Source organism: Struthio camelus, chromosome 17 (assembly GCF_040807025.1).
Source record: "Struthio camelus isolate bStrCam1 chromosome 17, bStrCam1.hap1, whole genome shotgun sequence".
NCBI lineage: Eukaryota > Metazoa > Chordata > Aves > Struthioniformes > Struthionidae > Struthio > Struthio camelus.
In genome coordinates, this window is record NC_090958.1 from 16,045,272 (window position 1) to 16,069,115 (window position 23,844).

Here is a 23,844-nt window from a genome sequence, read left to right on the forward strand (position 1 = left end):
CACAGCTACATGGTGCTAATGAAGCAAAGCATTTTGTATGCTAAATGTTAAGGGCATCTTTTGTTTTAATCACAAAGGGTTCTGTTTTTGCTCGGAGACCTTTTTAGAGCTCAGGTGTACTGCAGTGCCTCGAGGTATCTTCTCTCTTGACTTCCTTCAGCTGTGCTGGTTTTGGAAGGAAAACTCCTTGTCTCACAGGGTTTCCATAGGTGACAAAGATTTTCCAGCAGAAAAACATTTAAAAGAAAAACAGCTTTCTCCTGTGTGCTGGCTCTTAATGCGTTACTGCTGGGGAAAATCGGGCACGGCCTGTAGTTTCGTGAGCTGGCTGCCCATAGCTGTGCCAGCTCAACAGACGCAACGGGAAAAAGACCCAATTAAGCTTAGAAGCCAAGCCCCAGATGTCCACTACACCGTAGGAGTTTGTGGGGACGCGTTCGTTGTTCCTTCCACTTTCCCGACTGCTTCGCTCGGCTCAACCTGCGGCCGTAACAGCGGGATGTCAGGGTATAACTGCTTTGAAGCGGGCAGCCGCCGCCGCGGGGGCTGTTCCCTCCGCTTGGAGCTGTGCCTGCCTTCTCTGGACGGTTTTTCGGTGGGCGTTTAGGCAGGGCGGACCACGCGCCACAAAAAGCCCAAATCTGCGGGGCAGAAGAGCTGCTCCGCGGGTCGAGGCTGCCCGCTCCGCCCCGCTCCGCCCAGGGGCGGCCCTGACCCGCCCGCGCCGGGGGCCGGGCCGGGCTGCGCTGCGCCGCGCCGGGCCGCGGGGCAGAAAGCGGCGGCGGGCGCGGGGGGCTCCGCTCCGCTCTGCCTCTGCCTCTGCCATGGCCGCGGCCCGGCGCAGGGTGGCGGTGGGGCTGGGGCTGGCCGGGGCCGTCCTCGCCGCCCTGGGCATCTGCCTGCTCGCCGTGGGGCCCCTCATCGTCAAGGAGCAGGTCGTCAAGGTCGGTGTGCGTGGGGGCCGGGGGCGCCCGGTGCATGGCTGGGGGGGGCGGTGCAGGGGGCCGGGGGCGCCCGGTGCGTGGCTGGGGGGGGGGGCGGTGCGGGGGTCCGGCGGTGCCCGGTGCATGGCTGGGGGGGGGGGCGGTGCAGGGGTCCGGCGGTGCCCGGTGCATGGCTGGGGGGGGGGGGCTGGTGCAGGGGTCCGGCGGTGCCCGGTGTATGGCTGGGGGGGGGGGCGGTGCAGGGGTCCGGCGGTGCCCGGTGCATGGCTGGGGGGGGGGGCGGTGCAGGGGTCCGGCGGTGCCCGGTGCATGGCTGGGGGGGGGGGCTGGTGCAGGGGTCCGGCGGTGCCCGGTGTATGGCTGGGGGGGGGGGCGGTGCAGGGGTCCGGCGGTGCCCGGTGCATGGCTGGGGGGGGTGGGGCTGGTGCAGGGGTCCGGCGGTGGCCGGTGCATGGCTGGGGGGGGGCGGTGCAGGGGTCCGGCGGTGCCCGGTGTATGGCTGGGGGGGGGGGCCGGTGCAGGGGTCCGGCGGTGCCCGGTGTATGGCTGGGGGGGGGGGCCGGTGCAGGGGTCCGGCGGTGCCCGGTGCATGGCTGGGGGGGCCGGTGCAGGGGTCCGGCGGTGCCCGGTGCATGGCTGGGGGGGGGGGGGGCTGGTGCAGGGGTCCGGCGGTGCCTGGTGCATGGCTGGGGGGGGGCAATGCAGGGGGCTGGGGGGGGCGGTGCATGGCTGGCGGTGCCCAGTGCATAGTTGGCAGGTGCCGATGCAGGGGTCTGAGGGTGCTTGGTGCGTGGCTGGGGGGTGCCGGTGCAGGGGTCCGGGGGTGCCTGGTGCATGGCTGGGAGGGCCAATGCAGGGGTCCAGGGCATGGCCAATGCAGGGGACCAGGGTGCCAGTATATGGCTTTGGGGGGGGGGGGGGGCTGCTGCATAGGGTCTGGGTAGCCCTCCCTGGGGTGGGGGGGGTGCACAGCTGGTGCACAGGATCTGAGGGGCCCGGTGCATGGCTGGGAGGGTGGGGGAGCAGTTCATGGGGAGGGTGTGTGGCTGGGGGGGAGGGGGTGGCATATGGGGGCCTGGTGCATGGGGTCCGGAGGGCCTGGTGTGCGGGGGGGCCTGCGCATGGGGTCTGGGGAGCCTAGTTTTCCTGTTGGGGGGGCCCAGTGCACGGCCAGCGCATGGGGTCTGGCATGCCCAGCGTGCAGGGGGCTGGTGCGTGGCTGGCGGTCAGGTGCACACCCAGTGCTAGGGAACGGCTGGTACTGGTGCACAAGCAAAAATTTCCACCGTACAGGGTTATCAAGGGGTCTGAGACAGCTGAGCACCAGGGAGTCTGCTTCCCCCGGCGTGTCTGCAGCTGGAGCGCCTTTAAAATCGTAGTGTGGGTGAATCCAGATGTGGGACACTGCAGCAGCTGTGCTGGGGCTGGATGGACAGTTCTGCCCCCCCCTTCCCCCCCCCCCCAATAGCAAAGGCTTTCTGCACAGCTGGTGTCGGCTCAGCGCCAGTGGGGCTGGGCACAGGCAATCTCACCCACCACCCTGGGCATCATCCTTGTTCCTATCTGCACTGCCTTTACCTGAGGCACTGGTTGTTTCTTGTGTAAACGTGCACAGAGATGGCCAAGCCTCTACCTACTCTGCCAAGATGCTTCCTGAACTGGCAGTAGGACCGACGAAGTTGGAGTGCTCCAGAGGGAAAGATTGCTCTGATTGCATATCTTATGAATTTACTAGGATGCCAGTGCAATTAATAATAATAATTATGTAGCTAGCCAACGGCTATGTGGAGGTGATTATACAAACAGCTGCCTGGTAGTGAGCTTGCTTGTGTTTAAGGGGCTCCTTGACACGTGAGGCTGATCTAGAAATCAAAGCACCTCTCATCTGGGAGAGGTGGAGGAGCCAGCAGGTACTTAAAGACGTATAGCGAGCACAACAAATAAGACTTTCATATCTTCCATAGGAGCCACGGCAGAAAGAGGAGGAAAGTATGTTGTTATGTGGTTTTGTGCTGCCCAGGTTGCTGCAGCTCTGGATTGCGTCGCAGGGCCTGCAGCAGCCCCAGGGCTTGCCTGGCTGGGGTTTGGAAGCGCTCGGACCTGCTGCCCTGAGGTCGCTTTGCCCACGCAAGGCATCTCGACCTGTCTGTGAACGTGCCTGTTCCGAATGCATGGAGTAACTTCCGCGGAGGGGTTCTGCGGCTGAAGTCCTCTTCTCCTAGACCAAAAACTAGAGGAGTTGCCCCTCTGAAGACCTCTCTTATTGAGAGAGAGAGGGGTCCTGAGTCTTGCTCAGCCCTAGTTTTAGCAAAACCTTTTTCTCTCCACCTGAAGGAGAGAAGTTAGCTGCCCTGACATGCCTTTGGACCTCGCGCTTGTTGGGTCTAGCTCTTCAAAATCCCGCTTCTGGCCAAGGAGGTGGATGAGTGCCCGATAGCTAACTTATGTGGTTACACGTGCTGCAGTGTCTACTCCGCAAACAAATTTCTATTTGAACTTATTCTCTGAAAGGTACTCAGCTGCCTGGCTGAGGAAAGCTAAGCTGGCTTGATGCTTAATCAGTAAAAGCCAGTCTCTGTCCAGTTTTGTGGATGTGAGAAGCTGGTATGTGTAAATAAAAGGCTGAATGGCCACCGCAGCGTGGGAAGTCACATCTTCATTACAGGAGAACTTCTTGCCTCCTTCTAGCTAATTCCTGATAACTTGCAATGAGCACTGAAGACGAGGAAAAGCCTGAGCCTTGTGCCTCCTGAAGTCTCCCCTCATCTCAAGTGCTTGGGCTCCAACTCTTCAGTATGATACAAATGGTCCCAGGTGGTCCCAGTGAGGCTTGATGTGAAGTGGAAAAAATAGCAGAGTGCTGATGTCTAGCTTGGCCAGAAATATCCAGGGCCTTACTGGAACTTCTGGGTTGGTCTTCAGAGCACTGGGTGACAGGAAAGCTGAGCCTCGAAGGCACCGGTGCTGGTGCAAAGGAGTTGAGCAGGACAGGTGGAGGGTGGCTTGCCAATCTTGCCTTCTGCAGCTCTGTCAAGGTTGTGGCTTTGGGGATATCTTTGCAGGTGAAGTTGATAGGGGAGACGCACAGTAGAAACGGGGAACATGGAGCCCTGCTCCTACCCTGTTTGCAGGAACTGAACCCACTTTGGAGGCTGCACTTACTGCCCTGGTGATAGGGCTGCCTGCAACCTTGGCTCAGCAAAACCTGGGGACGTGGCTTTTCTGGAAGCACCTGAAGTACCGTGGACCTGCCTAAGATATGAGCTTTAACATGGTTAAACTGCATCAACTAATTTGCAGTTGGTTCAAAAGCTGATAGCTTTTTTCTTCCGAGCCAGGGTGTAGGCGTACAGTAGTGTGGTGCATGAATTGGCTGCAATAAATAACTGACTCTTCTGCAAAATATAATCACCTCTCAGGCTGCAGCAATCCAGGCTGTCCTTGGGCATGTCCAACTAGTCAAGTGCCTGTGTTGCTTTTGACAGACATCTGTTGCTTAACATTTCCTCCGTCTGCAAACTCTTCCACTTGCCCACCTGAAAGCTGGCATAAGACTAAAAATAGCAAAGGTAGTGCTGTAACTTGTAGCAGGATGAATGAGGAGCAGGGTGAGAGAGGGCGTGGAGGACAAGGTCTGACATTTGAGGTCGCGCTTGAATGTGGCAGAGCTGAGGTTTCCTCTAGAAATTCAAAGCAGCAGCTGCTTTATTGAGCCAAGTGGCTTGAGCCTTCCTCCTGGGGAAGCACAGTTCAGGCGCTGCTCATGTAGCTTGTGCTCCCCTGGTCCTGTCCAGAGGAGACTGGCAGCAGCATCTTTCTGCGCCTTGGGAACTGAGATCAAGAAGGTCAGGAGACAGTAAACCTCTCAGTGCTGTTTTGTAACCCCATCTTGGTTAAAGCTGTCCTGTTTCAAGCATATGACCGTGTTTGTGTGAGCCTACAAGAAGCTTAATTCTAAGGCTGCCTCATTAAGTAGATTTTACTTAGCAGCATCTGTGGAGCACCTAGAGTTACTGTGTCCACATGGGAGAGGGCTGAGAAAGTATCAGGGAGCCGGGATGCAGCTCTGCCTGGGTGTATGTATATATGAATGTGTGTGTATATATATATATATTTATCTCTATGCGCAGCAAGGGGCAGAATATGAGAGTCCAGCATCATGTGGGCGGCTGGATACAAAATGGTAAGATCCCAAAAGTAAAGGAAAGCAGATGTTGTTATTCAGACTCCTGGACAAACAGAATGAGCAAGGGTTATACAACAGGCTAATAAGGGTTATAAAAGAGGCTATCTTTCGCTTAGTTGCTATTCAGTGGATTCCGGGCTGTAAAATCCTTTATGCTTGCAGGATTTAGACTCTTGAGCCAGCAGCAGCCAGGTGTTGAAGTGAAGATGGGAAGGGTTTGCATTAGGTGCATTGCACCGTACCGGGGAGGGGTCTGCTCAGGGTTAGGGTTTAGATGGTCTGCCGGGATCTTGAGCCAAGGGCTGGCAAAGCCCTGCTGCTCCTGGGCAGCCGTGCTGCCAGGGGCCCTGGAGGAGGAAAGCTGTTGTGGGGCCCAGCTGCCTGCCGTGGTGTGATGCCTGTGAGCCTTCACTGGAGAGTGGGTCAAAACTGTTCCTGAAAGCGAGCCTGGTTACGGTCGTAAGCACCCAAAATAGGTGCTCAAGGTGCGCTTCTGGAGCTGAGCAATAAACCAGTGGTGCTGCTGACTGAAGGAGGCTGTGCTAGATTTGAGTCAAAGCATCTCAGTCTTTAGAAGTAACCCTAGTTATTTCCAGATTGACTTGGCTGGTATAGCTCAGAGAGCACACAAGCTGTTGGAGGAGGAACGTGAATACAATCCAGCCAGGCCTGTCTGTGGCCGATTGTCCTGGTGTCCCCAACCAGAGCGGGCAGAGTGCTGCTGTTGTCTTGAAACCAGCCCAGAGAGCCAGGCAGGAGACAAGGCCTGTCCAGACGTGCAACACCTGGGCTGGGAACTAATGGAAGCTTATGAGTGGTTTCTGGGTTCTCGCAGGCATTACCAGTGAATTTTAAGTGCTATGAAAAACGTGATTATCCATTGCCTTTAACCTGTCATCTTATGTCCCACTGTGAGCCACTGCGGGATGATGACTAAGAAGAAGAAAAGGCACGTGAGCCCTGCTGGGACACAGTTTGGTTGTTGCTCCTGTTCTCTTTGGCTGGTTTTTAGGGAAGTTGCAGGCCCTCCTGTCCAATCCCCAAACAGTCATGTGGTTGGAGGTTGCTTAACCTCTCCTCTCCCAGGCCTGGTTCCAGCTGTGCTGAACAGTCAAACATGGCAAATGAATTAAGGCCTTCAGGGCAGGCTTGTTTGTGCCAGGCAAGTCAAATATGCGGAGTTGCAAATACTGGTTTGGCTGGCACAGTGCAAGCCTCTAGCATGTTAAAAAAACTTTGAAATCCTATGGGTAGGAGTCTGGAAAGTTGAGCCTGAATAAATAAGCCTGCAGACATCCTGCAGCATGAGCTTGATGCTTCTGCGTACGTAAGTTCCATTTTAGGTCTGGTTCTGTTTCACTATGCCAGACATGACTGGGTCCTTTGGAGAACCCCCACAGCAGCTGTCAGCTGCCCCTGACAAGGAGGGCTGCGCCTCTGGACCGCAGGCTCCCAAAGCTCCCAAGATGAACACGCTCCCCTGGGGCAGCCCAGCCTAAATGTGGTGTCTCCTTCTTCTCCTGCAGAACGTGAGGATCGACCCCCACAGCATCGCCTTTGGCATGTGGAAAGACATTCCCGTTCCTTTTTACTTCTCGGTGCACTTCTTTGAAGTGAAGAATCCCCAGGAGGTCCTGCAGGGAGCAAAGCCAGTCGTGAATCAACGTGGGCCCTACGTCTACAGGTCGGGTGCTGATGGCTAGACTTCTGGCTGACTCCTCAGTGAAAAAGCATGGCATTAGCATGCTTGGCGTGAGTCTGCTGATGCAGCGTTTCAGAGCAATTACAGAACATTTGGTTGCTTTACTGTTGTTGATGCCAAGAGTAGGACCACTGGCAGCCACGGCTGGAAGGCTTGGCAGTCCTTCTGGTTTGGGCTGTGGAGCTCAGGCCTGTGCTGGGAACTTGGGCCTTTTAGCTAGCCATACCTGGGTTGATGCAGTCCTAGTGCAGGGGTGAGGGGTGCTCACATGATGGTGGGCAATCCTCATCTTCAGAGGGGCACATGAGTTTCATCTTAGCTCTTTGTTTAACAGTCCAGCTCCAGAGCTGGAGATGTGAGGCTGAAGTCACCTCTTATGTTATCAGACTTCCTGAACTGGTCCAAGACATCTCATTTAACATGATGAGACCCGGAGTCTGCCTCCAGTGGCCACTGTTTAGGAGATTCAGTATGGAGCACTAAAACTTGGTCAGGCCCACCTGCAGCAGGGTGGGGTCTGCTGCCGTGGCTGAGGATGGTGGTTGAACCCCCCGATGCCTCTATAGACCTGGAACATGAAGTGATGGGAGATGTGGAGTTGAATGTGTGAAGTTATCCATAAATAGCAATATTCAGTATGTTAGCGCCTACACATGTAGGCAAGATCAGGTCAGCAGCCTAAGCAAGCCCATGTGGGAAGATTAGTGGTCTAATCCAAAGCTGTTTGAGTAGTGCTGGGGGAAACCTGGCAGTCTGTATATGGCCTTGTTTTCACTGGACTTGCCAGGTCAGCACTGTAAGACCATGTGGCTTCTGTATGTTGTGATCATGTCCACAGCCTCAGGCTTGGGGAAAAGGCTTCACTTACAGTAAATAAGAATAAACAAAGGGGCAAAGCTTATTAGCATCCTTAGGTTTCTGCTGAGCAAGATTAGTGCCCTTCCCTAACATGGGCCATAAAACGGAGGCTCCACAATAAAGGACTTTGTTTCCACTGGCGGAATTGAGCAGTGGCTCACACCGTTGGGGACAACCTTGCAATACTGCGGAGGATCGCAGCCCCCATGCGAGACCTGGTGTGCCTCAGTAGCATGTGACAGGGACTGAAAGGTAGCGCTGCAAGGCAGCGTGCAGAAAATTGGTGTGGGTGGCTCTGAAGCTCTGGGGAGCAGGCTAGCCCCCATACTGTGCGGGTGGAGCATAGTGCTGCGGACGGCTGTCCTGAGCCCAGGAGAGATCAGGGAACTCGGAGCAAATTGGTGTATGGGCTCGTCAGCAGTGCTGGTCTCTTCTTGCTGAGTATGGCTGTGTCTTGCAGACTGTTTCTGCATGTGGGGTGGTCTGCTTGTCTGGGCGTCTTCCTGATGAGGCTGGGCTTCTCATCAGCTGCAGATGAAATGTCAGAGGGAGTTTGTTTGTTCCTCTGTCAGCAACAGATGTTTTTGTCTCAAACTACCCATCAGCTGGCTTCTGACCTGGGCAGTAATACCCTGGTGTCTTCACGGGGTAGCGGAAGGCTCCCTTACGCTGGGGAGGGTTCCTGTGATCTCCTTTCTCTTTGCAGAGAGTTCAGGTATAAAACAAATATCACATTCCATGACAATGACACAGTGTCCTTCCTGGAGTACCGGCAGCTCTTCTTCCGTCCGGACCTGTCCGCGGGCAGGGAGGAAGACTACATCGTCGTGCCAAACATCCTGCTCATGGTAACCTGCTCTGCAGAGGGGTACCGGCATCCCCGCTTGCGGGGGGGAGGATGGCACCCAGTAATACCTTGCAGCTTGCTTTCCTGTTGGGCTTTTGAGGCCCATGAAGCTGTAGTTTAAGCTTAAAGAATGCTTTCTGGGTGTTGTGATCATGTTGGACTGTCACCCAGTCGTGACTCTGGAGAAACTTGTGCATAAAAGGGCTAGCTGGTACCGCTTAGTTGGGCAGCTCAGCACAGCTCCAACAGCTTACCTAAAATAATCCCAGCTCAGCACAGCTCCAACAGCTTACCTAAAATAATCCCTCAAGATGCAGAGATGAAACAAGGCACAGTAATGACTTAGGTGTTACCCTTGATGATGTCCTGCCCAGCAACAATTACGCTTGCAAGAGGGATGAGGCCTTTCCAAAAGCAAGAGCCTGCAGAGGGGTGACATGCAAAGAAGCTGGATGTGAGTCTGTAACCTTGTCCAAGCTTCTTCTGGTGAAGTGACGCCTACAAGACCTCAGTGGCTGTTGCCACTGCCTACTTTATCTTTCCAAATTTGGGATAAATAGTGAATGAGTGATAATGATGAATGACTGGAATAATTGTGAATGGCTTCCTTGTAGACAGTGCAGTGGAGGAACCTTGCTGAGCAATGAAGTTGCATTACTGTTTTTATTTATTTATTTTTAATTTTTTTGAGTAAAGACAGTTCTTGCCTCAGAGGTTTATTTTCTTCCCCAGGGGGCAGCCGTAATGATGGAAAACCTGCCAAACTTTGTGAAGCTCTTACTGAGCGGGGCCCTGGCTGGCCTGAAACAGGAGGCGTTCATGAACCGGACAGTAGGAGAGATCATGTGGGGATACGAAGACCCTCTTGTAGAAACACTGAATGTGCTTGTGCCTGGCTTGATGCCTTTCAAGGGAAAATTTGGCTTATTTGTTGAAGTAAGTAAACTGTTGCTTAGAAACACTAAAATCCCACCTATATTGCTCCGGGGATCAAGTGTCCAGGCGATCTCCTTTATAAAAGCTTCAGAGCACTTGGGTGTGGTTAATGGTGGTTCTGTAAGGCTTCCTTAATCCTCCCTTCAGTACAAACTGGACAGGTTGGAAACTATGCCAAGCCATAGCAACTGAAATAAACAGAGCTCAGTAGCTTACTGCACCCACCAAGCTAACGAAGCGTGTGGAGGTGTTAATATATTGTAGTCTTGCTGCATATAATGGATTAAAAGTTAATTTCTTCTCTGCAGTTTAACAACTCCAATTCAGGACTGTTCACGGTGTTTACGGGCATGAAAGACATCAGCAGAGTTCACATGGTGGATTCATGGAATGGGTTAAGAAAAGTAAGTGTTGGGTAACAAATCTCTAATAGCGGGCTACTTGCCACTCCAGTGCAAGACAAACTGAAAGCCATCAGTGCTGCTGCAAGATCTCTGGCTTGCAGCTTGGCAGGTAGGTTTCTGCAAGGCTTCAACCACCACAACTTCAAATTGCCGAGAGGCTTGTCATGAAGCATTAATTTCCACCCATCAGCTGATTGACTAGGGTTTGAAATGCTTTCACGGCTATTCATGTCTATTGGTTGCAGTTCCAGGCCGTGGTGGCCTGTGTTCTCTAGGGCATTGCTTTAAATATCCCCATGAAAGGGGTGCTTATTCTTTCTGTGGAATTCCACTCTGAACTAAAATCAAATGGATCTGCAGATCAACAGCTATGTGAACACTTCAGGCAAGGGGATCTTGCCCCATTTGTCCATTAATTGGGCAGATGTTTGAATGTAGTGACCTTGGAAACTCTTCAGTATTGCTATCTCAAGGTCTTCCCTTTAGCGCTACGCTGAGGTTAAAGTCTTACTAGTGGCAGTAAGTCTAAAATAGCAGTTTAGAGCAGAAAATGGCCCGTGCTGGGATGGAAGGAAACTATCCAGCGAGCTTGTCTGGCTGAGCTCCAGCTGTGCATCTGTGCCGCAGGTGAATTACTGGCGGACCAGTGAGTGCAACATGATCAATGGGACCGCGGGGGAGATGTGGCCACCGTTCATGACTCCAACATCGCTGGAGTTTTACAGTCCTGATGCCTGCAGGTGAGCCCGCAGTGCCCTGTGTGGCCTGCAAAAGTCTGCACCCCTTAGTCATGCAGGGAGCACCAGCACCCCTTAGTCGTGCAGGTGCTCAGAAACACAGGGCTGACGCAGAGTGAAACGGAGTTATCGTGTGATGGCACAGAGGACTAGGGAGCAGTTTCTGTAACTAAAGCTTCAGTTACAGTCCAGTCTTGCAGCATATGAGCTTCGCAAACAATGTAGCTGGCCAGTTAGATGCATCTTGTGATAGTCATAGAAATATCTTAGCTCCCTGGAGAAATCTAACTTACACTTGTTGAATGAGCAGGAAATGACCGAGGTAGATAAAGTGTGGGAGGAAGAATGGATAAGTGAGGATTATCTTAAGGAAATTTAGCTCTAACCATTTGATCACAGAACTTGCAGCTGGCTAATTGCTTGCAGAAATAATGTCAGAAGAGCTAATGCTATTTCCAGGCTGCTTCATTTCTGTTCTAGCCTTCTGCCTCATGCACTATTGACTGTAGCTGACCAAGCAGGGGTTAAAGTGCCCTGCAGATTCTGCCCTGCTCATGTTGAAACTTCCTAAAGTGGGAATGAGGGGAAGTAGAGGAGGCAGGCCATGGCACAAAGCCCTGTCCCCAGCTAGGGGGAGATAATGTTAATTCAGGCTTTGCAGTTAGTGCTGCAAAACAAGCAGAGCGCTCATGCTGGAGAACAATGACCTCTTCCAGCTAACCAGCAAAGTCAGCTGAGCCAAGTATTAGTGCACAAGAGGCATCAGCAAACACCCAAATGACCTGGAGCCAAGGACTTGGAGGAAATTTTACGAGTAATCAAAGGTTAAATAAAGCTGTCTGTTGCTGTAAAATTAGAAAAATCTTCTAGGGAACTGAGTATATGTTTTCTGGCAAGGCATAAAGTGAAGTGAAAGAAGTCATGATGGGACTCTAGTTAGGGTGCAAAAGCTTCCCACAGGACGTGATGCAGGGGAAGTGGGTCCTGCAGAGGAAGCAGCTCAGGCTTGCTGATGACCCTCTGTCTCTTCACAAACCAGTGCTGTTTGTTCTCCGCAAAGCCACTTTAGCAGCTTCTCTGCTGGCCCAGCTAAGCCAGGCCTAAGGAGGAATTATAAATTTCAGCTCTAAGAGAATAAGGTAGCCCTCACCCTAGCCTCTTTTCAGGAAAACAATGTGGCTCCCTGGGCTAAAAGGAAAACTGCTTAGGAGTCCAGTTGTCCTGAGCTAGAGTAAGAGTCCATCTGCCCCCCCGATGGGGGGTTTTGGGGGTGGCTGGTCTCCTCGCAGTTTGCACCCCAAGTGCAGCCAATAGATGGAGAAGTGGTTACAGGGATGCCCTCACAAGGTAGGCTAGGTTTTACCCTGCTGATGTACTGCAGCAGCTTCTGCCACCTTGCCAGAAGGCAACCACAGCTGAGAAGCACGCCTGCAACTGCTGAACATGCTTCGAATCCCACGTCCTGGGTTTCGGTGCTGGAAGGCAGCTATAGGGATAAGCATCCCCCTTGGTCTAGCCAGGGTGTATCTCCACAAGTCTTGCTTGGGTGTGAAGGAGGGAAACTGGAAACTTGCATCTACACTGACCAGCTGGTTTGAATGATGCAGCACAAAATAACTGGCCTGCTGTACCCAGAGAAAATCTGGCTGCGTGATATAGTTTAAGGTAAGCTTTTTCACTCCCCTCGTGGCCTACATATTGAAGTCATGCTGCAAAAGCAGAGATTTAGCCAGTGTCCATCTCCTTCGACAGAGCACGTCTGCCTTGGAGCCAACCCTTGCACAAAGAAGGTATTATCTCTCTGGAGAGCATCTTTGGGGATTATTACATGCCCTTAAACAAATCTCATCTGGTTTCTGCAAACAGATTTATAAGCCTGCGTGTCTTTCCATAGCTAGTCATGACCAACCCTTTAGCTGTGCTTAAAACATGGAAAACAAATGGCTTAAATGCTCATTCCAAATCCAAAGCACTGCGCTGAGTGTTTATCTTGATCTCAAAGTCTAAGTTACATTGCAACTGTGATCTTATCCCGTGAAGATAAGAACCCGGTTCTGTTCTCAGAACCTTTTGGCTGTTGGCTAATCCTAATTCCTCTCCACCGAAACCCTTCTAGGTCTATGAAACTGGTGTACGAGCAGTCTGGGGAGTTTGAAGGTGTGCCCACCTATCGCTTTGTGGCGCCGAAGACGCTCTTTGCCAACAGCACGGACTACCCACCCAACGAAGGCTTCTGCCCCTGCCTGCAGTCTGGTGTCCAGAACGTCAGTTCTTGCAGGCTGAGTATGTCCTTCCCTCCTCTGGTCTCTCCGTGCTTCAGGCCCTCTTTGCCATACCCTTAGCGTACTAATACTTACCTGCAGGGAAGTGGTACAAGGCCTCCTATCTAGAAAATCTGCTCAGCCACGTGCCAGAGCACTAAAAAATACCGCAGGGTCCACTTGCACGGCTTTCTTGTTTGTGGTCCTGCAAGCCTCTGAACAAAGAAGGAGGGAAGGGGGAAAATCCTTGAGCCCAAAGCCCCTTTGCCTGTGGCCCCACAACAGCCCTGTATCTTCTGGAGCACTCAAGAAGATGGTGGGAGCCTTTCTTCCCCCAAATTGGGGAGGGAGGGAGCAGGCAGAGGAGAGAGGCCCTTGCTCACCCGAGCAAGGGCCTGCCACATAACTGCCAAAATGAACTTTAATGTTGGACAACTGGTGCAGGTTACACAGGAGCGAACCTGAACTTCAGTGTCCTGACCCGTGTGTAGGCACAGCAAGTTACCACAGCATTGAATGGTGTGTTTGGGAGGGAGACGGTAGCTTAAACCTAGGTCTTAGCCTTTCCCAAGCACTGGGATAAGCTGCAGGATGGAAAGGAACCTTCTCAATGGGAGGGGAATGGTAGAAACAACTTATCTTAAAGCCTGTTCCGAACCAATGCTGCCATGGCTAAAAATATCAACAAAATTCTCAAATGGGCTTGGCTGAGCTGAAGATGGTTTTGCTCTCATCCAGATGCACCCGTGTTCCTTTCCCACCCGCACTTCTACAACGCTGACCCGTTCCTGGTGAACGCTGTTGACGGCCTGCACCCCAACAAGGAGCAGCACGCGCTCTTCCTCGACATGCACCCGGTGAGTGAGCCTCTCTGAAGCCTTGCCTCAAAGGGAGGAGTCCTGCCTCACGCGAAGGGTTAAGCCAGGGTGCGGGCTCACTGGCCGGGGTGGGGGCATCTCCCACCGCCTGCCTAGTGGCCTCGCTCTGTTCTCGTGGCGCTGATTTGCGCAGGTTCCATAGTGCAGAGGCTGGCAAGGGCATAGGTAGATAAAAATGCCAAAGCCATAAACTAATTAAATAACTTGCCCGGCTTCTAGAGAATTGCAGGACTAATTATGAGCATAATTGTTTTGATAAGCACAGTCAGGTTTCTTTCCACTGACTCAGGAAGGTCCATAACACCAGGAGGTGCATCTAGCAGCACCCCAGTTGTGCCCCAGATCTGAAGCTTGTACTGTCATGACAGCTGCCCGGCACAGTCTGAAGACCGCTCTGTAGCTGAAGCATCACCACTGGTTTTGGCCTAGCTTTCTTCGCTTTCCCAACTTGTCCTTCTGACTGGCTGCTTTTGTACACTGGGCTGACTCAGTGTTGGGCTTCTTGCGTGTCCGTAGCATAATGGTAAAGTAACCACTCCAGCAGTGGCTAGTTGGGGTGTCTTGAGCCATCTTTGCTGTCTCAGCTGCTGATGGGGAGGGGGCTTTGGGCTCTTCCACCCATGGCCCATGTTGCATATGATCACATCTTCCAAATGTTTAGTGATATTAGCTCAAGCAGGGAAACAATTCCTCTCGTGAGGTAATTGCCTTATCTAGGCATTGGACTTCTCTCTGGTTTTCTTATCGCAGTTAGGAAAATCTAATTAAGTTTATTACAGTATCAAACATCTGATAACTGTACATTTAGCTATATCCTTATCTAGCTGCAGCCTGCTGAGTATGACCCTGCAACAGGGGCAATCCAACAAAAACTCTGCCCTTAAAAACATGTGTTGCAAAACTGCAGTGTCATGAGAAACTAGTGCCTTAGATGAGTGTCAGCAAGACCAGTTTTGCAGTTTATCGTCGCTATCTTAGCCTGTTGCTGGACAGCAATAGCGGTTGATATCTAGTCGTAGTCATGAAAAATGTTCTGGGCCCTTGGCTGTGTGTGTGAATTTTCTATACTGGCCTGTCTTCGTTGTCAAACTTCCCGCTGGTAGGGTGCTCAACACGAGAGGCCCATTAGGCTTCAAGGAACGCTGAAGTTGCCGCTAAAACATCCTGCCTAAGAAATAGCTTGCAGTCTGCATGTGCTACTCAGCACAGTCTGAGCGTGCTTAGACTCAGGCCCACGTGCCCTGCGTCACGTAAAAACCTGGCCGCGCTCGTGCTGTCTGCCTGCTGAACGCGTGCCGGCTTCCTGCCGGGGCACCTGCAGGCTGTGCTGAGGCTGTTGTACAGCAGCAAGGTCTGCGCAAGTTAGCTGTGTGCCTTCGCAGGCTAACCGCGGGGCCGCTGGCTGGTGGGAGCGCTCGGGACGGACGGCAAGCTGCTCCCCGGGCAGCGCCGCCTCTGTGAGCGGTCGTCCCCAGAGCCGGGGGTCGCGGCGCCTAGGCGGAAACCCCAGCCCCGCTCCTAGTCCTGTGCGCGGCGACTGCAGCGGATCTCTGCACGAGCTTGTCGATCGCTCTGGGAGAGCTGCACCCAAAGCAGCGATGGTGGAAAGCCAAGGGCTGCTCTTCTGCAAAGAGACAAATGCCGGCTGCGCTGATGAAATGGTTGGTCTCTCCCTTTGCAGATGACGGGCATCCCGATGAATTGCTCCATCAAGCTGCAGCTGAATCTGTACATCAAGCAGGTGGCTGGTATAATGTAAGTAGTTGTCTTCTAGAAATGGCAATCTGTCTTCCTAGAGCATGAAGCGTTCCTGACTCTGTGAACGCTGTTTAGACTTAACTGTCCCCAAAGATGAGGCAGCTGTGACCTCACCAGCTCTGACCTCACCGGTTCTGCTGGTGTAGAAGCCAGCTGGGTCACATGGTGAAATGGCAGCTATTCCCGGGACCTCAGACAGCCCTCCTGTAGCAGCACAGTGTGTGGCTGCTTGCTTTGTCAGCTTTTGCAGTATCTCCTACACCTGGCGGGACAGTTGATGTACTACAAATGCTCTGACTGCACTGCTATTATGGGGGAGGTACAGCGGCTTTCTACCTGCGTTGTGCAGCTGCTCAAAAGGTGTTACAGCCAGCGCGGAGAGGCCAAGCACGCTCTGCTTTCAGTATTGAAAGTTGAAGTTATCCTTCCAAAAAGGCTCTTTCAACGAGCTATGAAAGCAAATGGGAATCTCTTCAGAAGGGCTCGAAGTTATGTGGTGCCCAGTGTTAAATACCTGCAAGTGTGGGAACATAAACTAGCTGCATTGTAGACTGGCTGTGTACCAACAACAGCCCTGGTGCGGTGAGCTTGGCTACACCACCCTTAACACCACGCAGGTGACTGGGATATCTTGCAATTGCATTCAGTTTAGTATTCCAGCTCAGTGAGTGAATGTACCTGGAGCCCAGCTTTGGGATGGCACTTACCGATGGCATCGGGCAGTTAAGCGCGCACAGAAACGTAAGCTTTGCTCTTGCATGAAAGGCCCTGGTTGGAGCTGGTCCCTGAAGTGGAGGAAGCTCCCTGAAACAGGAGGAGTTGCTGCCTCCTTGCACTGTTTTCCTGGCCACTCTCAGTTTATCAGACCCTTCCCTGTAGGAAGAACTGAGACACTAGTGGTAGTGTGATCAACCAGAGATCTAAATGTGCATCTCTCTCTCCTTAGACAAACAGGGAAGACTAAGCCAGTGGTCCTGCCGCTGCTGTGGTTCGCAGAGGTGAGCTGTACTCCCACTGCCTTCCTCGACCTAATTCTGCAGAAGGTCTCATGCAGAAGGGTGGAGACTGCTTCCCCGCTACCCGGAGCTGCTGAGCTCAGAGAGGGCTGTCAGTGCTGTTACGTGACTTCCCTGGGGAAACTGTACTTTAAATAAAGCTTTAGGCCAGACAGACTAATTAGGGGACCAACAGAGGGCTTTGCAACACTTGGCGACATGCTTAATCCCTCTGAGCTGAACAAACCCCGCACTGTGCTTGGTTAACCTCTGGTTCTGTGCTGAACACAGAGGTAAACAGGACCCAGAACACTACTGTCACCGTGTCCCGCGCTAATGCGGGCCAGTGTGTGCCAGTCCTCTGCAGCTGTGTGCACGTCCAGGGGACTCAATGATTCGGTAAAAGCTTCTAGCCTGACTGAATCCTACTTAGAAAATTCCCTAATCCCTGCTGGGAGTTGGTAGGAGGGGAGTTGCGCAGCGGGTCTGCCTCAGCACTGGGTGTGAGGGAAACGCCCCTGACCGCTTTGCTTTTTTGAGCAGAGTGGATCCATCGAAGGCTCAGTCCTAAGGCAGTTTTACACCAACCTGGTGCTGATCCCATCTGTGCTGAACTATCTGCAATACATCTTCCTTGGGCTGAGTATCCCTCTCATTATCACAGCAGTTGTACTCATGGCGACGAGTAAGGTAAGAACCTGCAGACGTCTAATGGTAAACGCTGTTACTCAAATCAGATTTAATCAGATGATGTAGATTGTCAGGCCAATCTAACACTCCTGATGAAACATAAGCTGATGTCATGAAGCGTACCTGAAAGTTGCCAGGTGCCAGTACATAACAGCAGGACTTTGTCAGCCATCTAGAAACTGGGCTACGGATAGATAACATAAGCATTTGTGGCCATCTCAATCAATGACAGTGACAAAAGTGGAGGAAGGAGGAAGCCTCCCCGTAGGAGGAAGCATTCATCAACTCATCCAGCTAATGAAGAAACAAGCTCCTCAATCTGGTCTCCTTATAAAGCAGCAGGTCTGTGCCATTGCTCAAGTCCAAATGTCTCTGCAGGGTCCCAACAGTTTCCTAATCTGAACTGAGCTGCCTTCTCTGGTGGGACGTAGCCACTTAAGTGCAGCTTGTTCATAAAAGAAATGCAGTGGCTGCGTTCCTGCAGAAAGGGCACAGGTACCCTGCCCATGTCTCAAGCCAGCCTGGACCCCATCTTTCCTTAAGATTCACTTGTTTCCCTGCAAGTGAAACTACTCTGAATAGCTCTGGAAGTTGGACCCTCAGTGCCTTTGTGGATCTGGACTTAATGAGAAGTGAAAATCTCTGAAGCCTGTGGGAAGCTGGCACCCAACGAGAAGTTGGCCCACGACGGGGAGAAGCAGTTAGGATGCTCGATGCCTCGCACAGCGAGAACCTGAACCGCCTGTGCGTAAGGCTCTAGGGACAAAGTACAAAACACTGAGACGCTTGTCAGAGATCTGTGACTCTGGCTCCAAAACGTTCATCTGATAACACTAAGCTCCCTATAAGCTTTAGCTCTTGAAACAGAGATCTAACTCCCTACCCGAATATATTAAAACAAGCCTTTTTAATTTAGCACTAGAGTCAAATTACCTGAGCTGGCTCTCAAACTAAGAACTGAAGAGGCTACTTGTGGGGATAGAAAAGCAATGCTTAAGGATAGGAGCGTGCTCCGGTGAGAGAGCATGTGCGAGAAGCTGTTCTCGCTCAGCCTCCTGTAACTGCCCCTACTGGAACAGGGATTCAAACCCCACTTTAAATGGTTACCAGGGTTTTCCAAGTCTCACATAATTGGATTCTAACCAAGCCTACAACAGCCTAATTGACTTAAGCACATGATTCCAAATCCCTTTGTTCCTCTGTGCGCTCCGCAACAACGCGGAAGGAGCGCTGGGGCCGAGAGCTCAACGCAGACCCTTACTGCACTGCTGAAGTGCTCAGGCCTCAAATATGCTGCACTTCTCAACTTCAGCAAGTGCAGGTAGTCACTGGCAAATAAAGTGGGTTAAACAGTTCAGGCTGCCAGGAAAAGTTGCTAACTCCACAGCCGAGGGTTAGAGGGTGCTTCTTCCCAGCTGAAGTTAGAAATATCTTGGCTTAACGCTTCTGGGGCTGCGTCTACCCCAGAAAGTTACCTTCTGCCCTTGTCCAAACGTGTGAATTTGCAAGGCCACCTTTTGCCAGCTCGTGGCAGTGAACAGACTGCCCACCAGAAGCCAGCAAACCTCAGCTATGGCTGAGGTGCCTCAGGTTTTTCAAACAGGAAACCTGACTTGCCAAAGTCTGTTACTCGTCTTCCAGTGATCACTCCCTCCTTTGATTTTCTCATTGCGTGACACTTCAGCAAGCAGCTCACCTGCAACAGTGGAGAGCTGTTCTGGGCAGTGAGTGGCTGCTGGAGGCTTCTTGCTGCCTGAGAGCCACCCTTAAAGCCTGCGTGTCGGGCACTCGCGTCTTGTAGTACACTGCCAGGCTGCAAGAACAAGCTTTCATGTAGGGATGGGGTGGCCTTGACTGCTGGGAACCGCATAAACCTTTGAAGTGGTATTTGGCAGACCACAGTATTGTGCTACTTAGCACCAGCAAATCTGACAAATACCTACAGTTGCTGGGCAGCTGTTTCTCCCGGGCCTTGTGCAGCCTTGGGCTGGTGATTCCTCACCCTGCTTCCTCACCAACTGTGCTAGAAGGGGTCAGGAAGCAAAGCTGACTCTTCAGTTCACTTGTGTCAACTGAGTATCTGCTTGTGAAGTCTCCCATGCCCAGGCACAAGCCAGCTGTAAATATTTGGGGGCTCAGCAGCCCCCACTACTACTTGCAAAAGTGCCATGAACTGCTGGAACTAAAATCAACTGCAGGAAGTGTCTGGCTACCTCAAAAGTGAATAAAAAGCCTTAATGATCTTAGAAGTCTCTAAGGAACCTATGCAACAACACATGAAAGTCTCACTCCCTCTAATGAATAGAGAAGAGCTTGTAAACTGGAAGACAGTAATTTGCAGCCAAGGTGCATTCCTGATTTGATTGAAGTGTTGCTAATCTAGTAATGATTGCTTAATCGTGCACAGTCCTCCCTCTTGAAGTCACAGGATGTCGCAGGGGACGCTAAGCAAGGGCATTGTCCACAGCTGTCACGTGTCATCCAGTGCGAAGGTCTCATTTAACCAAATTTCTTCCTGGAATTTCTTGTATGCCTCTCCAGCTTCCAGAGGGAGTAGTGTGCTCCAAACTCGGTCCAGATGATGTACGGTGAAACACTTAAATCTTAGTCTAGTTTGTAGTGGAGCCAGTTTAAAATGCATCTGTTGAGCTTGCAGTTCTAAAATGTGTAAATCTCACAAAGTGTGCCTGAATACAGCATCATTAATCTCTTCTGCAAACATGATCTAAAACCTGAATAGGGACACTCTTTTAAAATGCAAATGGACCATTTTAAAACTGGCTTAACACTGACCAAAATCTTAAATAGGGGACAGCTTAGTATAACTTACAAATTGCAATCTTCATTAATAAGTAGATTGTAGTTAAACGGTGATTAAATTGAAAATCTTCTCTTAAAATTGGAACCCTCATGGAATTCATGTCAAGGTACACCATAAAATAGCCCTATTATCTTCTAGGAAAAATGCTCTTTATTTTGGAGCAGCAATAAAAAGAACTCAGACACTAATAAGGCCAACCAGGCCCCCTCTGCCAAAAATCTGCCTCCGGTTAAGGGGACGGTGTTGCGGGAAGCCAGACTGTAGGTGGGTACCCAGTCGAGGTAACATGTTTTTCTCATCCTGATTTGATTAAGCTTTGCTTAAACCAGTCAAATGAAAATGCTTAACTGTTCACATGCACCAGACATGCCCTCTTGGCAAGCTTTGACATAATGGTGTTGCCTCCTAGCTTTATCCAGGGCAATTTAGATGTCTTAATAGTCCCACTTAACCAGGTTGCAAGAAGATGCTCTTATTGTTTCTCCCAGCGTACCTGATCTGCAGCCTTAATAATAAGATCAGTGGGGATCAGGGTGAAAAATAGGACTGGTGTGAGGAAACACTTTTCTCACCTTTCCCCAGATTGTTTGTGAAATCCAAGGGTAAGTTTTTAAAAGAGCAGAAACTCATGGGCCTAACAGAGCTAGCCAACTCGGGGATTTCACTCTCCTTCAGCATCCAGATCCTTGATTAAAAAGGCTTTCCACAGGGAATTTCTGATGTATTAAATATCTGGGTGTTTATTGGCGCTCCAAGTATTAGCGGGCAGGAATGAAAATAACCTCATTCTGCTCAGGAGAGGAGATGCAAAGATTTTCTATTTAAGAAGCCTTCAGAAAAGGATTCTTGAATACTTAAAAGTCTGAGGGGTCTTGGGTGCAAGCGTCCCGATGAGGGATGGGGTGCTGGCACCCTGCGATGCTGTGATCCTCCTGCGGGAGCTCTGGAAACCCAGGTGGCTTTGTTTCTTGTTGGGAAATTGGCTGTCACGAGGTCTGCAGACCTCAGACAGGTAACGGCACGCTCCGAGAGATATTAGGGGAAGTGGAGTGAAACAGGCATTCTGGAAATCAAGTAGTCCAAAGTAACTTCTGGAAACTTGACCAGTTATGCGGGAAGGTTTGCTGTAAGCCTCTCCGTCCTAGTCTGCCCACAGGGTATACCTCAAGTGGGGCCGGCAGTGTGCGTGGGGGGCAAGCAATTGCAGGGGGATCGCAGGTCTTCACTGTGACAACTGTGGCGAAAGCACTGCAAGGTCTGTTTCGTGTTGCAACTGCTGAGTGTGTAGTTGCTGCTCTGCTCTCTGTTCAGAGAACCACCGAAGAGAAGAGCCTGCGTGAGCCCGACACGCAGAGCAACCCTCCTCTGTTCTCTGAGACAACGCCGCTCCTGCAAGATACCGGTGCGCTGAACCGGGACGATGCCGAAGCCTGAGGTGCCACCCCTTGTAAGCTCTCCCCGGGGAAACGCACCTGTGCTCTGGGATCAGAACTGCTTTGGATCCAGAGAGCACCCTGGAAGGTAAAGTCATCCTGAGAACGCAGCTAGGGACTCGGCACATCACTGCAAAGCCACGACGCAGGATTGTGGTACCAAAACCTCCTGCACCAAGGCACAAGGTGAGGCAAAGGCTAGCTCGTTCCAGCACCTGAAACAGGATTCAAGAACGTTTGTCTGAACGGGGCTGGTATTTGCCATAGCCTCTCTCTACTGGTTGGCAGGCAGGAATGAAGACAGTCACGGGCTGATCTGAGGAGTTATTTTGCTACTTAAAACTGCCTGTTGCCAGGAGTAAAAGGCACTCCAATATGATCCTTTAGAACAGATAAGATTTGTACATAAAGCAATGATGGGATTTAGTGATCTTTTTAACTGCTGCTGTTTTACATCCCATAGGAATGGGGCTTGCTATCCTGAAGCTTTGTTGACACAGCCTGGGATTGGACTATCCTACAGATCAGTTCTGGGTGCTGTCACTTCAGTGATGACTTTCTTACAGGGTCATCTTTCTTACAGGGTCTTACAGGAGGGTTCCTGGAGCCTGCCCAGGGTTGCTCCTGCCTCTGCATTGAATAATAGAGTGCTGATTTAAAAGCCCCGAATCTGTGCTGTCGTCTTGAGGTCCAGGGATTGCAGTCCAAAGCCCCTTTACTTAACCTGCTGGCTCTCTCCTCGTTTTAGATTTAGGTGACTGAATGAGATAAGCCTTGCCAAAAAAACTAGTTTTGGTACATCTGACCTGTCACTTAGCTCCCAGCAGACCAGTTGTCTCTACTGCCAGCTCATCCACCCAGGGTCAGCTCTTCATTGCCGTGCATCACCAGTGCTGTAAGGTGCTTGTGGCACTTTGCCCGGGCTGCCAGCAAGCAGGAGGGGGGGGGGTCAGCTTCTGCCTATGCCCTCCTTGAGCATTAACAATGGTATTTGTGCTTTTGAGAGGGAGGTAGCCATGTGCAGCCATGATGGTAATGATGGCCTTAGTAGGATCTGCCAAAAGTAGTGCAGACCTCTGAAATGAGGTCTTGGGGGATCTGGGGTGGGAAGTTGACTGGGAGGGATGGGCTGAGGTCACGCCAATGGGGAAGAAGCCCTGAAGCCCAGGGGTATTTCAGGGTTAACTTATCAATCAGTGGTTGTCTACTCCCCCTGCCTTCCCAGCTCCCACTGTGGGAGACTGGGTAACCCTTTGGGAGGCTGAAAGAATCAATGCTGGTGCCTCTGGAAGGGTGAAATGCAAGGGGTAGGGAAATTTGTCTCTGCACCAGAGTGCTTCCAGCGCTGTGTAGCACAGATACTGCCATAATCTGGAAACCAGTGCATTTGCCTATGGCAACTCTGTGACCTTCTGGGGCATTATTTTTTCTTTCATGCCACCATCCCTCTTACTAGACAGGAAAAGAATAGGAGACAAAACCACCACAAGCAGCTCCCAGGCTAGCGCAGTCCTTGCTGGCCATGTCCCCAGCCCTGCAGTTGAGGTCAGGCTGTCTTACCACTGAAGAAGCCCAGCTATAGCACAGACAATGAAGGGAGAAGCTAGGAGCTGTCAAGGACTTGGTCGGTAGGCAGAAGTTGGCTAGTTCGGGCCTAGATGCCCTAGAAGTACCATGCAGGCAGGCTGTGGCTGGCAAAGTCCTTCCTGGGGCCAGTGTTGCCTTGGGGAGTTTCTGTGGCGTGATCCTCACTGAGGATGGTGCTTAAACTACAGCTGTAAATGCTCTCTGGTCTTGAATCCAAAATTATCTGCTGGCAAACGATGGCTGACAAGCTATGGCCTCAGCAAGCAGTGACCAAAACGGGAACGCAACAGAGGCACCGTCTCAGATGAGGCACTAGAGGACCCTCGATGCACCAATTCACATGAACAAGACCCAACTGTGTGAAGCGAGACTAACGGTTGATCCAAGATAATTCCCCTTGAGCTCACCTACCTGGTCAAGGTTTTGATGATGTACTGTGCTAATTGCTTTTTGTACTAGTAAAACGTGAATGAACTACTGCAATGCTGGTCTTGGTAGAGTCCTTTTGTGGCTCTTTATGGAAACGCAATAGCGCAAGAGCACTGGTTTGTAAGCCAGGGCTGCGGGAAGCGTTCAGCGGTGGAGGACGGGCAGCAGCTGGGGCGTACGCGCACATGTCCCGCTCTGGCCCGGTGTGGGCCTGTGACACCTGCGGCCCCGGGAAGGCAGGGGGCAGAGCTTGTCCTGGCGTTTCTCAAACTCGCGGAGCTTCCTGGAGGCTGCGCCAGAGCCGCTGGGAGCTTCCTAGAGCTGTTCAGAGCCTTCTAGCGGTGCCTGGACCGACGGGCCAGAGAGCCCTGGGGACTG

At 51.8% G+C, this 23,844-nt stretch overlaps 1 protein-coding gene across 3 annotated transcripts; it reads left to right on the forward strand.

The window, feature by feature from the left end:
* The first annotated feature begins 734 nt into the window (after positions 1 to 734).
* SCARB1 (scavenger receptor class B member 1) lies at positions 735 to 23,520 on the forward strand. Of its 3 annotated transcripts, XM_068911184.1 has the most exons (13): positions 739 to 944; positions 6,657 to 6,814; positions 8,397 to 8,538; positions 9,270 to 9,473; positions 9,782 to 9,877; positions 10,505 to 10,617; positions 12,731 to 12,897; positions 13,614 to 13,732; positions 15,435 to 15,508; positions 16,458 to 16,509; positions 17,050 to 17,196; positions 20,156 to 20,281; positions 21,329 to 23,520. In XM_068911184.1, the coding sequence occupies exons 1-12, from the start codon at positions 825 to 827 to the stop codon at positions 20,279 to 20,281; spliced, it is 1,518 nt and encodes a 505-aa protein (XP_068767285.1). In that variant the 5' UTR covers positions 739 to 824; the 3' UTR covers positions 21,329 to 23,520. The 3 variants fall into 3 exon arrangements, with proteins under 3 accessions (XP_068767286.1, XP_068767285.1, XP_068767287.1); XM_068911185.1 differs by lacking the exon at positions 20,156 to 20,281 and having other exon boundaries at positions 735 to 944; XM_068911186.1 differs by lacking the exon at positions 20,156 to 20,281 and having other exon boundaries at positions 22,034 to 23,520.
* The last annotated feature ends 324 nt before the right edge of the window (positions 23,521 to 23,844 follow it).